The sequence below is a fragment of the Osmerus eperlanus genome, chromosome 7 (genome assembly GCF_963692335.1).
Source record: "Osmerus eperlanus chromosome 7, fOsmEpe2.1, whole genome shotgun sequence".
Lineage (NCBI taxonomy): Eukaryota > Metazoa > Chordata > Actinopteri > Osmeriformes > Osmeridae > Osmerus > Osmerus eperlanus.
The window spans coordinates 6205664-6222295 of record NC_085024.1 but is presented as its reverse complement, the minus strand read 5'-3'; the positions used below and the strand labels follow the sequence as shown (position 1 = coordinate 6222295).

At 41.9% G+C, this 16632-nt stretch overlaps 1 protein-coding gene across 7 annotated transcripts in view; it reads right to left on the bottom strand.

Annotated features, from left to right (window-relative positions):
- Nucleotides 1–15457, bottom strand: part of nbeal2 (neurobeachin-like 2) — a 37293-nt gene extending 21836 nt beyond the window's left edge. For 3 of the 7 annotated variants that reach the window (XM_062466809.1, XM_062466810.1, XM_062466811.1), the window contains exons 1-11: nt 14907–15457; nt 5720–5808; nt 5429–5590; nt 4486–4567; nt 4008–4120; nt 3593–3675; nt 2651–2736; nt 2055–2358; nt 1679–1785; nt 1273–1353; nt 259–360 (exon numbers count right to left, since the gene is read on the bottom strand). In XM_062466809.1, the coding sequence (XP_062322793.1) occupies nt 259–360; nt 1273–1353; nt 1679–1785; nt 2055–2358; nt 2651–2736; nt 3593–3675; nt 4008–4120; nt 4486–4567; nt 5429–5590; nt 5720–5808; nt 14907–14957 (1260 nt within the window). In that variant the 5' untranslated portion in view covers nt 14958–15457. Of the gene's footprint in view, nt 1–258; nt 361–1272; nt 1354–1678; nt 1786–2054; nt 2359–2650; nt 2737–3592; nt 3676–4007; nt 4121–4485; nt 4568–5428; nt 5591–5719; nt 5809–7152; nt 7307–14906 lie in introns of those variants that run through there. The other 4 variants (XM_062466812.1, XM_062466813.1, XM_062466814.1 and 1 more) reach the window with 3 other exon arrangements.
- Between the last annotated feature and the right edge of the window lie 1175 nt (nt 15458–16632).

The window sequence follows — 16632 nt, the reverse complement described above, 5'->3', positions numbered from 1 at the left end:
GTAAATGATTTCAAAATGTTACAGTAGAAATGTTGATCTACATACATATGTACTTACAGTACAGAACCATTAATATAGCACTAGTACTACTTAAATCAAATAGTTTTAATAACACAATAACAGTCTTATGTCAGTTTGATTAAAATCCTGCAAAATGTTAGGTGTTCTGTTATGTAACATATACAATGATATTTGTAGTGGTCGTACAGTAGAATTACTTTATACAGTTTATGAATGGTACAGTGGGAGGGTTCTTACCTTGGCAGAGGGGGAGTTACTCATGATGGCCGTGAGGACCCCCAGAGCATGCACTGTGATACAGTCTGAACCCTTCTCCCAAACCTGTACACCACAAACACTCTGTTACACAACACACCTTCAGTCACTGTTTGAGATCCCACTGATACCAAAGACAGCAACATCACGTAAACACCAGGGAAAAGACGCACCAAGCTGGAGTACTTTGACCAAACCTTTAAAATGAATGAAGTTGGTTGATGACAAAGACAACTTTCTCTTTGTCAGATACTAACAGGTCCTGACATGTTGGTTATAACCGCCACCCAAAAAAATACTGTTGTTTTCCTTCCCAAAGGTTGTTGTAGCGTCATTGTGCAACACAAGCACACTAAGAAATCACACCAACACCACTAAAGCTTCACCATGCGAGTTAATCAAAAAACTTAAAATCATACAACCACACCAGTCATGCAATGTAGAATTATGTAGCCTTGAAAACAGCAGGGTTGGACATGCATGGAAAGCTAACCACCACATGCACACAGGATAGTACTCTCCTCCTACTGTCAACAGGTAACCCAGCCACTAGTCCTAAACATGACCTATGTCTGCCTTAGGTATAGGTACTTCATCCTGTCCCCAAAAATGTATTCCAGTATCTATTTTCACTAAGGGCTGAGGTATTTGTGTGAACAATTTTAGGGAGTCAACAATTTTTTATACTGAAACATAAAACATCATAACTCTCCAAAAAATAGCATAGACTATGCTGTCAGAGGAAGAGGGAGTTATTTATTGAAGAGATTCAGCAATTGTAATAGAAACAGACAGCCATGTTATAAAAACTCTAACTTCTATCATTTACAAATGAGCGTAATGGCTCACACTTCCTGTTGAAGGCTTCCTGTTTAAAGAGCTCTGAGAAGTGAACGAGGGAAGGGAGGGGAGGGGGAGGGGAGAGAAGGGAGGGGGGTGTAGTCGGAGGCTGAGTTTCCTGCTGACAGACCTACATCAACATCATGGTGAAAGTACCTGGTCCACTTCCACCTCTGTGAGTAAACGTGTGGTGAGGTCACACACACACTCCATCCTACTCTTGTTGCTCTGATAGAGCTACAGGATACAAACACACACACACACACACACAAGCAGACACACATACAGACAGAGACGGACACATTGTCAACTTGAGAAGTTAGAAACTTAGAAATGCTTTGTGTCTGTTTGTATCACAGTAGATATGTTGACAACAGTAATTGCTTCACCACCTTAGCAAAGGGTAGTGCAGACAAACCAACGGACTGTCAGGAAGGCAAACAGACATGTAGACAGACACAGGCTGACGTGAACAAAAATGTGGACAGTGTCAGACATGTGGGTAGAGACAGACAGATAGATACACAGACAGATGGACAGACAGACACACACACAGACAGACCTTGCTGTTCTGGATGAGCCTGAGAATGTGCTCGAAGCAGTTGTTGTTGAGGAAGATGGCCTGCAGCACAGGCCTGTCAGGACACTGTAGGATCTCTGGCATCGCAGCTGTGGAGGACAGCAACACAGCGGTTTAAACCCTGACTCATCACAGAGAGATAGACAGACATTTCCTAAATAGCACCACACACACTGACTGGCTCACAACAGTTTTTTAAGCCATGTCTGCAACATTAATATCAGACGGAATCAGTATCCAAGCAAAATATCTTTCTTCATGGTAGATTCACTGGAGAATGGAGGTGAAAAAAGTGAAAAAGAGCTAAAGTTGATTAAAGATGGGTCCTGAGTGGTGTAGTAACTATGAGGTTCCTTACTAAGCATCTGGCTCTGTAGGGTGATCAGGCTGTCCTCCCAGGTTCGCCCGCCCCCCGGCTCGCTGCCCAGGGGACGGTTCCAGTTGAGGACCTGGAAGTAGCCGTCAAGCACAGTCTTAATCTCCACCTGCCGCTCAGCTGGGCTGCTGCCGTGGAGGGTGTGGATCATTGCAGTCAGGCACTGCAGGGTCAGTCTTAGCAGGCTGGGGTCCTTGGGCTTGGGGGGGTCGCGGCAACACCAGGCCCGCAGCACGGAGAACAGGTCTTTCACAGAGTTGGGGGTGATGGAGAGCAGGCCGTTCTTCTGTAGAGCGAAGTCACAGATAGACAAGTAAATCTTGAGTATTTTTCTTTATTTACAGACAGACAGGGGCATAGGTTTCATTATATATGGGTGGAACATGTTTCACCCACTTTTTTAAAACAGTTAATCTTTCTTCCCAATTTTTTATCAAGAAAATTCTGTTTGATGGCCGCATCCCTCTGTATCCAGTTATTCAAAAAAGCTGTCCCCCCACATTTGGAAATACACATTTGTTCTCAGCAGATAAAGCAACCATGTGATAGACACTGACTTGGAATGGGAAGGTTTTTACCTTGCTCCCACTGATGACAGCCCCTTGGAGATCGACCAATCGAAGCGTGAGGAGCTCTGGGATCTGCTCGCTGGCCTGTAAGGTATCTGTGAGGTGGGCGGAGTCAAAATAAGATCGCCTAATCCTTTCAAATTGACCAGGTAATAACCGGTATTAGACAAGCCAACCACCCTCAAGTTTCTCAACACAACTGTCTAATCCACAGCCTTCACAAGCCCAGACAGAGGCTTCTCTGTAGTTTATTATCATTTAATCTAATCTAAATCTTAAGGGATTCTATGAAAAGAAGTGTTTAATAAGATAATACCCTTGCGAGGAAACACTGCTGATTGAAAACATAACATAACACATAACATAATTTACCATTCATCAAGACCCAACATATCAGCTCATTGCGTAAGACGCTAGGGTGGTGAAGGAGTAACAGTGCTGACCTTCTTATTAATGCATCTCAAACTTGAAACCAGTCAAATACAGCGTTTATTATTTTAGGCCAAACCTTAAGCACTAGGACTTGCAAGCATTATCCAAACTTAACTTTAACCAAATACAGTATAGAAAACAGAGCAAGGCATACATTTTGTGAGACATTGTATGCATCAAATAGGTAATCCATTGCTTTTGTAAATACAATTAAAACATTTTTAAAAGCATTGCTTGGTGAAATACATTTTTTAAGTGGGTCACTAACAGTATCTTGTTAATTGTATTTTTCTGTCGAGCAGTAAGACTGTACCAGGTGAAAGCAGAATCCTGTCAAAGGAGGTCAGTGGTATGTGAGGTGTGTTTGGAGACAAGTTCAGAAATAACTATTTAAAGAATGGTGCTGTTCTATGGCAACATGGTGGAAGATTCCTTTGGTACAGTATGTCAGTTTGGTGGAGAGTAATATAACAAGGGTGAGTGCTAGGGGGTTGGAAGGAGACAGAAGCAGTAGCTCACCATGGAACAGAGCTGGTAGCTCTTCTGGCAGAGGAAGAGGGGAGAACTTATACCTGCTCCTCTCCATCAGACTTACATCCTCCCTGGAACAAACAAGCAGGTTGAGCTAACACACGCCCAACACACACAACTCCTCAACAGCTGGAGTGATTCTTACATAAGGACTGGTTCAAGACTGGATATGGCAGTTGTTAGACCTGCTGTGGAATCATTTGACTCCAACCTGACAGCCTCATCAGAGCAAGATCTTACGAGGGTGTTGTTTTCTTTTTTAAGAGGTTTGGTTGGGTTGGTGGAGGACCAACACACACACCCTCCACAAAAGTCGTAATCAACCCCCACACATGAAAAAATGGCAACAAACAGCAGGGGATGTCAAACCACAATCATACACTGCAAGCACACACACACTTACCCTGACAGGCGTCTCCTCCAGATCTGGTAAGGGTCATAGATACTCTCACACAGAAGCAGCCCATACTGGACCACTGATTGAAGTGATGACTGATCCTCTGGCTGCTTCTTCAGCTGAAACACAAGCTAACAGTCAGTATCACTCAGAGCCAGCCTGCAACATGAAGATTGTGTCCAAACTCCTATTCACAAGGTGTCCTCAATGCCAACCATAAACACATACCAGAAAAGAAAGAGCATAAAGTATAAAGCATACTTCTCTTTTCTTTTTAAACCAGTTCTGTTTCATTGCTCTCTGTAAACTGTTGTGTGTATAAATAGGATGGACATGGGGTGTGAGTTCTCATCTGATAACTATGCCCACAGCCATTAAAAGAGTAGTAAATCATCTATGTCAGGTGAGACACTATAGCATTACTCAATGAAACTGACAAGTGTGCTGTAGACATTGTGTGGGGTTGCAACGTTTGTGACCTTACCTGAGTCAAGCAGAAATTCAACAGCTTTATTGTCTCAAACACAAAGCTAGGGGTCTTGTCAGGGTCAATATTTTCCATATTCCTGAAAGCACACAAAAGCATAAATCATCACAGATCTGCTGTACCATCTCTTTATTGTGTATCTTCAGTCGTAGATGAAGGGGAGAGGTATGGCTCAGTGGTAAAGCATCTGACTGCAGATCAAAGGATGCAGGTTTAATTCCCCCCCCCCCCCCCCGAAAGTTGATTTGGATAACAGTGTCTGCTAAATGAATACATTTACATTTAGTCATTTAGCAGACGCTCTTATCCAGAGCGACTTACAGTAAGTACAGGGACATTCCCCCAAGGCAAGTAGGGTGAAGTGCCTTGCCCAAGGACACAACGTCATTTGGCACGGCCGGGAATCAAACTGGCAACCTTCAGATTACTAGCCCGATTCCCTAACCGCTCAGCCACCTGACTCCACATTATTCATTGCATCATTATTGTGAACATAATTTTGCCATCATCAGAGGATTGAACTGAGGTCATTAGGAAGGCTGGTGAGGAGAACAGTTATTAGTTAGCAGATGTCAGCCTTATGGTTAATATACATACAGTACCAGTCAAAAGTTTGGACACATTTTCCCAAACTTTTGACTGGTACTGTATGAATATCCATGTCTTTCACTATAGATTGTAATGACTAACAGCATCCAAAATTGCTTTCTTTCCTGTCTGCAAGAATTGGCTTGATGATAATCTGTTTCAGGTTCGTTAGAACTGGGGTTGGTGCCATTGCCCACAGAAGAAAAGCTGTCAAATTGTGCAGTTGTTGATGATGAAAATGCTGATAAAGGTTATAAAGACGATTTCATTGACAACAAAAATGATGATGATGAAGATGACTTAGATGATGAAGAAGAAGATGAGGATGACAATGAGCTGTGCCCACCCCTACCTGCAGACGATGATGAAGAACTTGATGAGCAGCAGCGGGTGAGGGGTGCTGTTGCCCTGCTCGGACCCAGAGAGGTGCAGGGCGCTGTGCCACAGCTGGGTGCTGAGCAGCACTAGGACCTCACGAGGCAGCAGGGGCACCTCAGAGCAGCCCTCCTCCACCCTGGGAGGAGATGGGAGAGATGGAAGGAGAGGGGATGGAGGAAGACCAGAGGGCAAGTGAGGGCAAAGTTAGATCTTCATGTTTCTCTTCATAAACATTGGTGCTTCTCGACCTTTGACTTCCACTTACCGCCGGGGCACCAGCGACTGCACATCAATGAGCCGCTCAAAGGATGCCACAAAGGCCTCCAGCCACTGCTGCAGGTAAGCCACATCTTTCTGCAGTAGGAGGAACAGAGATATGAGTCTACAGATAAGAGAGACAAGTCACATGCACAAGCACTAGTACGAACACAAACACACATAAACACCCCCCCTCCCTCCCACACACACACACACACACACAAAGTGAAGAGGAATATACATTGGTGTTTTTGATACTATCTCCATTACATTCTACATTATTCTGACCACAATACAGGATGTCCATGAGCACTGAGAAATGTAGTAGATATACCATACACAGTATGAAAACATAGCATCACTAACTGAACCTGAGGAAGAGTCTCCAACAGGATGTTGCTGCATAGTGACGTCACCGGAGAGAACATGTGAGGCAATGCAAGGTTTTGAAACGCTTGAGCACAACAACATTTCTTAAGCAGTAGACAAAACAGTATTCTATAATCATTTTCCTAATAATATCTTGTCCAAACCAAGACGTTATTTTATTAACCACGTGTGAAATCAGGAAACCTGGGAAAACCCGCTGGGGTTGACCATGTCCTGGGATGGTGCTATCATGCAGACACATTTACATGTGTGACAATTATGGTGTGGTAACAATATCACCCGTCTAATCAGTTCAATCAGCCCTACATATCCTGCCCCTGTGCCAGCTCCATCTGACTCCTCCCATCTCATAACAACAGATGACTCACACTTTCATTACTCTCATGCTTATGCTGAATACATGAAACACAGATATTTTTTTACTAGCTGTTGAAGAAGCTACTGTGAAGTAACATCAGACAGCACCAGGAACACATTTCTGTTCTCTCAGAATCTGAGTCAGAGTGAGGCTTTGCCACCACACAGAGGCGGCGTGTCTCACGAGAACAACTGATCAGCAACACAGATTGAGGTCAAAGAGCAAACATCAGCAAACATCTAAAGATGATACACTGTCTCAACCGGCAGCCAGCCGCACACAGTTGTGCCATAACGTGCCACAGTGCATTAGGTCAGCTTGTCCGCAGCGGTACAACAACTGTTTTTTTTCTGCAGAGAAGACGTGTTCCCACAGGGGGATGCCACACGAATAACGCTAACAAACAAAACCACATGACGACTGCCTTGAGTTTCCTCATAAGACGTTAACAAATGAGCCCTACAGGGTTGATATTCAGGGTCACAGAGGTAACAGGCTCCAGTGTCAACAGCAGCTCGACCATAGTGGCTCGCAGGCAGCTCGCTACCCAAGGCTTCAGACACCACAGAGAAACAAACTGGATATTCAGATCAACATGACAAAAATCCAGGTATCCATGTGACATACTGCTGCATCAAAAAATGATCTCCATCCTTCCATCACTCCATATCTATGTAGAATGTCTACATTACCAGTTGATTTGTGGGCCAGTCCATGTCTCATTGCAAGTGTCTGAACAAGGGAGGTGGTCTCTGATGAACCCTCCTGGATGGTAGTCAAGACCAAGAGCTACAGTACACTTCCACTAAACATGTAACAGCACATCTCCTCCTAGGCAGCACTAGTGGCTGTCTGTGTCTCTCTACGTCTTTCTCTATCTGTCAAACAAGCAACCAGGAAACGCCTAGTCACTTTAACCAAAACACATTTCCTCCATGCTCTAACTCAGCCTCCTTCCTCTTTTGGCTGTGTAGCTATTTGTGAGCAGTCTGTGATGTTTTTTAGGTCTCACCAGTAAACACCCACATTCAAGAAAACTATACTGTAGAATCAGCATTATGGGTCTCTGAGAGATTTCCAAACTTATTTTAATTTTTTTTCTCAAATCATTACTACTGTAGTGAAGGCGGAACAAGCGGAAACAAGGTACATGGTGTGACTAGTGTGGCCCTGCGTGATTGCGCATAAGCAATTAGATAAGTAGGCTACACGAGAAACTGCAAACGTCAACATTAACTGGAGTCAACATCCCTGATTCAGACATAAACATTTATCTCCAGTGCAGTACAGGTACATGGCCATCAAGATACCCAATCATCAAAAGGGCTTAAAGCATCTTCATAATCCTCATCATCATCGTCCTTAAATAACTAACCCACACACAATTATATTGATGATACACAACACAGACAGTGAAATAAACCACCACTATATTCAGTGTACATTAAGACTAACCACTAGAGGATTTGGTGGGCCAAGAAGGCAGTCGAGCCATTCATATGATGATGCAGTTACACTGTGAGGGGGCCAAAACTCAAAATAGAATGTATTAACACCTGCCATATTTATTTAGAAAGGATTACACACTCATCACCTGGAATGCTCGGCATGTGCACAGAATCTCTATTTTTACCGACATGGTCATACAAAATATTTATAATCTCTGCTTTTTGTCTGAAAATCACTCCACTTAAAGGAAATATCAAAATAAACAGTTGCTTCATATCTTACACAGTCTATCTGGTCTAATGGCCAGGGCCAGACTGAGCAATAGGGGGAGAGAAGATATTAGGAAAACTGGCCCAGCTTTGCAACACTCCTTATGTTTTGTGACGCAATGTTTGCAGTTGAATTAGTGAACAAATAAGTCTCTCAGCTGACTCCCGCCATTGTTAGCAATTCATTGTCAGTGTTGCCAAAGATAACATTCAGCACCAGCAGTCATCGTTCCACCTTTCAACTGTACAGACGTATTCCCACATTCCCAAACACAAGATTTCAAACATCTTCAATCAAGATCATTTAAAGGAAAGGCTATACTCTATTTCTCTATTTGTGTTTAGCATAATTGTTAAACCAGGACTAGGCTTGTGGCAAATGGTGATATGATCCTTGCTTCTAGATCCCAATTTTTCCTCTCATGAGGGAAAACCTAACTTTATCACAGGGACATGCAAATACCAACACATTAGCACAACATTGTGACTCGGGCTAGCTCTGTCTCAAGCCCCCTCCATAATACTATTGCACCAGTCTGTGATCCTTACAACACATTTCTGTTACTGGTTACTATTCTGAGATTCTCGTCCATCAAAAGCAGAACTGGAACTAACAAACAATAAGTCCATAAGTATAAAGTATCATCATAAAAGAAGATAAATATTTTGTTAACATTAAGCAATATGGAGGGAAGTACACTAGTACATTGATTTAATTTCGACACTGCACCTGCCTGGTTTCCCCCTAAAAAACCTTCATTTTATACTGTGCAATAAAAGGAAAAAAGTCCCTAAAACTCCAAGTTCCTTGACTTACTGTTGACAATCTGCTTATGACGGCTGGAGTGATTACCTCCAGACAGTTTATATGACTGAAACGGAGTCAGGTGGCTGAGCGGTGAGGGAATCGGGCCTGTAATCATAAGGTTGCCAGTTCGATTCCCGGTTGTGCCAAATGGCGTTGTGTCCTTGGGCAAGGCACTTCACCCTACTTGCCTTGGGGGGAATGTCCCTGTACTTACAGTAAGTCGCTCTGGATAAGAGCGTCTGCTAAAATGACTAAATGAAACATGCTGACAACCACTAGGGCTAATGTTTCACTACTCTACTCCATTTAACTACTTCTCACTCTGGGAACTGGAAGAAAAACAAGACTGACTCCCTAATTAATTGAGACAATCAACATTTTGAAGCCATTTATCCATATTGTACTGAGATCAAAAAGTACAATTACAAGTGCTAACTCCATGATGTCTGTCCATTATTCAGTGCTCTCCCAGACCTGTGTGGTCAGTGTGGAGGTATACAGGCCTGGGCAGCTGTGCTGCTCTCTGCTGCTTGGCATTCAGCTCCATTCCAGCTTCCTGCCCCGGCCCACTAGAAACAAAGACCACTTTTGGTTTCCTGATTGGGCTCTCTGTTGGTCAACAGGCATGTTGGATCCCAATTACAGGACGGCTGAAGGCCAGACTGAGCTTAGCTGCTTCTCTATTCAAAGAACGCAAATACACTATAAGTGAGCCATGTGGCAGCGGAGTGAGGTTCAGAACATATACAACCATAGTATTTAGTAAGAGGTAGTATATTGCTCATTGATGGGCCAGCAATGACTAAATGACACATACTGAACATGTGCCCTGTGGCCAAGGCGGTGGGGGGCGTGAAAATGGTACAGCTCCACCACAACAAGAGCTGTTAGACTATCAATCCTCTTAACAGTAACCAGCACATATTGACGACAGACTAAAAATACCCGCTTCCTGTCCTAGGCAGGGAGATCATTGGTTCCCTCGCTGACTTTTCCATAATTACTCCTAATAGCCCAGAACGGGCATTTTTCCACCGCTCACTGCTGAACTGGCCCCACGGACATCAGGCCGGGAAGGCCAACACCTACCCTCAGGGTCATGGTCTATACAGCCAATCAGATCACAGTGCCTTGCCTGCTGTCACGGCCACGTCAGTGCTGTTAGATGTTTTGGTTTACTTGGTTTTCCATGCCCTATTTTGTCTGTGTCAGTTTGCTAATTCGTTCTGAGTGTTGTCACCTGTCTTGTTTGGTTTTGTATTTAAGTCCCTGTTTTGTGTCAAGTCTTTGTCGGTTGTTGTATCTGTGTTAGAGCCCGACCGATATATCGGCCGATATTGGGCATTTTCCAAACTATCGGTACCGGCATTTATAATGGCCGATAAATGAATATTAATGTTTGTTTTTTTTAAGTTTCTTTGTTAACCTTTTAAGGAGTGAGTTCTAAATATTACCGACGCTTCCACCAGAGTGAGTTATTTTTCCAAAACGAAAGCTAGCTAGTTTTAGTTAGCTTCCATTACTTAGCAACCTAGCATAATACTCGTAGCAATGCTACTACCTGCTAGTGTTACTTGTTAGCCTCCTAATTGTAAATTTTGAAGCCATACTATATCGTTTGTCATATAGTTTTTGTCGATCGGAAAATAGTCGGTTGGAATGTTCAGAATCACACATGTGTGACGGTACTCTGTGGGGCCCGCTTTCGAACGATCACATATGTGTGACGCTACTCCTTAACGGGTTAAAAAGACTTTAAGTTTCATATCTTAAGTTTGTATTTTTATACATTTTATTTATCAGAAACTGCATTAACATATTATTTTAGTGAGGAAATAATAACAGGAGTCAGATGGCTGAGCAGTTAGGGAATCGGGCTATTAATCAGAAGGTTGCTGGTTCGATTCCCGGCCATGTAAAATGACGTTGTGTCCTTGGGAAGGCACTTAACCCTACTTGCCTCGGAGAATGTCCCTGTACTTAGTCGCTCTGGATAAGAACTCCTGCTAAAAGTGACTAAATGTAAACTACAAATAACTACAGTTAGGGAAATCAGTTTGTTTTGTTACGCTTTTCAGGATTTTTTAAATATTTCTTTATATCGGCCGGAATATCGGATTTTTAAATCACCAAATATTTGTATCGGTATCGGCCTTAAAAATCCTTTATCGGTCGGGCTCTAATCTGTGTACCATCTGTCTATGTGAGTATACCCGCCATGTTCTTGTTTTGAAAGTAGTCTGTGCTATCGCCACCCTGCTTCTGTCTCCTCTGCACTTGGGTCCGTCCCTCGTACACTCACTGTGACATCTGCATAGAGGATTCTGCATTGACAACATTAAACTCTGTGGATATTTAGGCTGAAGGAATGAATCAGTGATGTATTAAAGCTTTCATTTATTTGGCATGTGCCGTGGTTGTTAAACCCTGGGTATACTGTACTCCAAACTTCAATCTTTTCTCTCAAATAACAGGTAGCCTTTAGCAAACTGATTTGTGAGTCTTCAATCTGGGATTTTAATGCATTTTTATTAAGTGAGGGAAAGAACAATCATGGCATGTTGGGTGCCAATTACAACCTCGTGGGTGTGGGTGGTGGTGTGTGTGTGGGGGGGGGGAGGTTGGTATTTATGTTGTTTGGAAAAAAATGCAACTTTCCCCATCTGACAGGAGCTGACAAGTCCATAGTCTCTGTTTCAGCCATCAGATCCTGTGTCTATGCCTGTCAGAAGTCAAAATGTGCTGATCGCCTATAAAAATATTTCAGATAGGACAGACATGCAGTCCCACAGCATTTAAATCTGTTGTATATCTTCCTAACCATACAAGTGATCTGAGAGCACTCCAGGCCAGGTGCAAAGGATCGGCAACCTTGGGGTGTTATAAACATGAAGGTAGCCTACTGTGTTATAACTACGAGTGCACTTAATTCAATTGTTTCTCAAAAGCCTGAGATGTAAATCCTTCTCCGAAAATATAACTATCAAAACATTCCTGGACGTGGCACAGATCCCAGCAGATGATGCTACGTGAGTCCTGAATCTGGGTGTGCTGAATTTCTTGCACAATCAGAGGAAGCACAGATCCTCAATCACTGACATGCCAGAGCAAGTAGTGTTTTGATTCAAGATACAGAGAAAGGCTCCCAGACACTGGCTCACCCTGTGTACAATTTTACAGTTCATAGCTCTACAGAGAATATTTTCAAACGTTGACTGAATGTTTGCATGATGCAAGAGCAAGAATTTCAATCAACAAAATGCAAGGTTCAGGCTTTAGAGAGTAATGAGCTGTCTAATGATGGGTGGATACCTAATGGGTGTGTTTCTCTTCAAGACTTGGAGAAAGAGTTTATTTTTGCCCCTGTTCAGAGATGCAGGTTAGAGAAACCAACTGACATATATTTGTTTCATTCATTCCAAATTTCTTATTGCTATGTCAACAGAGAACCAAAGAAAACTGATAATAGAAGTGAATAAAAGTGATACAAAGTTAACAACAAATGTCTAAATACAGAACAGTGTGTGACTGTTATATGAAAAAAGGTTGATTATAGTTTAATTCACTGTGGATTTACCAATGCAAAAACGTTGTGGTGATGTATTATGTGAGTGATGTCGCGGGGGGATTACAATATAACTGTATGAACAATTTTTAAACAAATAACAGATTATCCAAGAGACTGAAAGACACGTGTTCAAATTTGGAGAAATACTGTTCAAACTAACTGGCCTTACCAGTTGTTAACAAAAGCTTTAAATGTCACATTTGAGTCAATAGGAGGGGTAGGTAATTGTTCGAGGAGGCTGTTGTAACTATACTGTCATCCTTTAAGACGGCTGCAGCTCATTATGTTGAACATTACATTAGGTAATTACCCTGTTGTGAAATCATCCACAAAACACATCAGCAACATTATTTTAAGACCACAAAGCCATTCCTTTTTACCTAAGGCCTATGTATGACCAGACTTAACACTTCGAATGAAGCTCTCCGGTTCCCTCCCCCTTACAGTCTCATCTTTATTACAGCATTGTGGGTAGGGCTGTTCATTTACAAGCCTTCCGATGCATGCTAAATTACTTACTACCGTATCATTGCAAACAACACAATATTGTCAAGCAGAGGCCTAGTACTGACTGCTGTGTCACTCAACAAAGGTTAACAAGGAGAGGAAGTGGCTTGATGACATCACACATGTCCTCCAAAGCAGATATCCAGATCAATAGGAAGTGGTCAGCCTCACAGACATGGTACACAGCTGTCATGACCAGATGCTAAGCAGGCACACCCTCACACAAGCCATGTAGTGATCTTAGCATTGAAGAATTAGGACTAAAGATGTTACTGTGGCCTTTAAATTAATAAGGCTTTTACAAATATAAATTTTAGTCTTTGGGTTAGGTGATTTTTGTTGTTGTTATTACCACTGTAAGAATTCAACATGAATGCACCTCAGTGCACCCAACTCGGCTATGGTTAATTGTTGACTTTAATCTGCCTCGAAGTAGCCTAGTTCTGACTGGGCACAAGAAAAGTAAGTTTCCTGGTAACTAGACAATCCTTACTCTAGTATCAGTACAAAAACAAATACAAAAACAACAAAAGGAAGTACAAAAACCAATGCTTTGCCATAAAACTAGTCTCTTAGATAAGGATGTTTTTGTGACTAACATTACCTTTTCCTGGATCCTACCAACCAAGTCAGTGGACCAAACTGAAGGCTACAAGGGAGTACTGCTTCTCTATATAGTGTTTGGTAAAACCAGTCAGCAGAACAAGTAATTTGGCTTTGACCACAGCTCATTCTGATGCCTTTGAATAGCCTATGTAAAGGTATAGTAGACTGGGTTACAGACCATGGTTCTATTCACTGACAGGTTTTAATCATGTCGAAATGTAAAAGTTTGGCCCAAGGCTGGATTGTCCTTCAGGCATGAAGCAGATGGCAAAAATTATCAATGAAAAATGCATTATTAATTCCCACACAATCTGTTGTATTTCGAAGAGGTCTGACAGGCACTTATACAAAATTCAAAATAAATATTTTATCCAACGAGCAGACAGTTCATAGCCAAACAGGAATCAAATAAATTGCACCAGTAGTGTACTTCCCGTTTCCATGGCCCCCTGCTATAGAAAACCCACTCGGGAAGTAGGCTAAACTGCACTTTAAATAGCTGCAATGTTTATTTAAAATGTATGCGAGTAGTTTGTGAGACCCCTATTTGGGATGCACATATAGTTTAGGTTTTCTGAGCAGCGAGTAATGTAAACCACTAGAGTAAGCAAATAACTATCACTCACTATTCTTCACACAAAAAAATACTTTACGGTCCATTGCTTGAAACTAAAATGGAATTGAAATTGGTTGAATATCCCTAGCACGCGCAGGTGTAGAACTCTCTCGCTGGCATTGTTCACAAAACAATTCTAAAATGAGCAAGAGACCAGTAGCCTAGATCTTTATTCACAAATACGGAACAAATGTTTGCGCCAGTTGTGCCAAGAAGTCGAAGGAAGATTCAGGAAGTAGCCAGACACCTGCCCGCACAGGTAAATAATTTGGAAATGAGTGTTGTTTACCATGGCAACCTCTTCCACTTCAATCGGGCATAATTTGTATAATGTAGGATAGGCTACACTAGAACCACCATTGAACAGTAGTTAAGATAGGCCTACAAATTCGCTCGTGCAATTAAACGTTTGAATAGTCTCCTCTCATGCAAGTAGGCTACTTCCTCGTCTTTCCGCGTAGATTCTTTCGGAAGTCTGAAAACGTACCAACATATTCACCCATATTTATAACTGACTGCAACACCAAATAATGCAGTCAGTTATAAATATTGGCTGCCTTACAGTGTTACAGTAAGGCAGAAGACAACAATCGCCAACAGGTGTCACATCTTTCCCCACTCACCTTGGTGTAATACAACATCCACAGCTCATACAATCTTTCTTTCGATGCCATTCTCCTCCGCGTTTAGAAGTGTGGTCCTTGATTTAAGTATAAAATGTTAAATTTTTACATTTCTGTCCGAGGTTTTTGTTGTTGTTTCCAAAAGTAAGGGCGCAACATGTTCGCGTGGAGCATCTTGATATTAAACAGTGACAGAATCCAACATGTGATCGTCGAAACAGAAGCTCTAAGAAAGTTCATATCCACATAGACAAGGGAAAGCATGGCATGCGTGCCTTAATCTGCGTAGAAATTATGAGCACAGCGAAAACAGATGCGAATCCAAAGGAACACCCATGTCCGCATTTAGACAATATTATTCCAGTTACGGAGGACTTCCCACGGCACAATAGCAACGGGTGATCCGTTCAACACTGTAAACTAACCCATGTGATAACGTAGTTACAATGTTTACAGGTGTGCCGATTGTATTTATCGTGCATTTAAATTCTGCTTAAATGCACTTGCCCCGAATACAGAAACAAATCCCTTGATATAGTCCATACAACAGGGAGCGCACTGTACATTACAGGTAAATATTCTTAAAGAAACATCCACCATTATTTGGTAAACGAGTAGTGGGCAAGGCAGACACTCCCTAAAGTGTAAGGCTACATCATTAAATCTGTAAGAATGCCTCTATTAAATATGGTCCTCTAAAATGTTCAACATCTATGCAGTTTTACTTGAAACTTGATCTAATTACCAAAATTAAACTGTCACCTTATACCAAAGTCTCCCAAAGGATCTGTCCTAGTTACTTAAATAATATAATTGGTTAATTTTTCCATTAAACAGTTAACATAGAAGATTGATTTGTGCTCAGAAAATGTATTGCTCATACACTGCTCACGTTGTCTTTTTGCATTTGTCCAGTGTAATCTCCCCCATCAATGCCGTCAATCTGCCTTGAACTGTGTTCCAGAGAAATGTGAAGTGCACCAAAAGCTGAACAGAACATGTGTTTAAACAATCTGGGTATTTTCTAAAGCTATCCGATTAGATTACAGCCATTTGTTTTCATTTGTGTGAAATACCATCTATGCTTTCCAGGGTTTTTCAATACCTTTCTTTTTATAGCATTAGAGAGCTAAGCAGAATTAACACAAATTGTGACACCTCAGGAATTGAAATGAAATTTGTACACAATGTTCATTGGCCAAATGATTAAAGTTTGGAAAGTTCTGTTAAAAGCTGTGTTGTCAGAGATATCCATTGGAGGGCCGTGAGTTCATACCGTCTTTAGGTCGCTGCTGTGAAAATATGTCCCTCTTGCTCTTTCTGTCACTGTCCTTATGCTAATAGGTAAACTTCCAATTTAAATGACAAGAAATGGATAGCATGGCACACACATTATTTAAGTTGCTGTAACATAGAGACTATTGGTGTAAGGTTCTGGGTTTGTTCTTGTTCCTTATTCTTAATTGGACACAATTTTGTGTGGATGCATGGTTAACACATGTCTGTTTTGTTGCAGGCCAAGCTAGGCTGGTCAATAGGAGGATGGCCAATGAGAACCTCCAGGCAGCTGTATTGCCATGGCAATGCCCTACATTCCACACCAGGACCTACCCAGTGTGTGGCCCACTGTGTGTTTGCTTCTGTGTATGACTGAGGGGAATTCACTCACGTGATTAATATTCACAGAGTATGAATAGAATTATTACTGTTTTATGAATCTAAACAT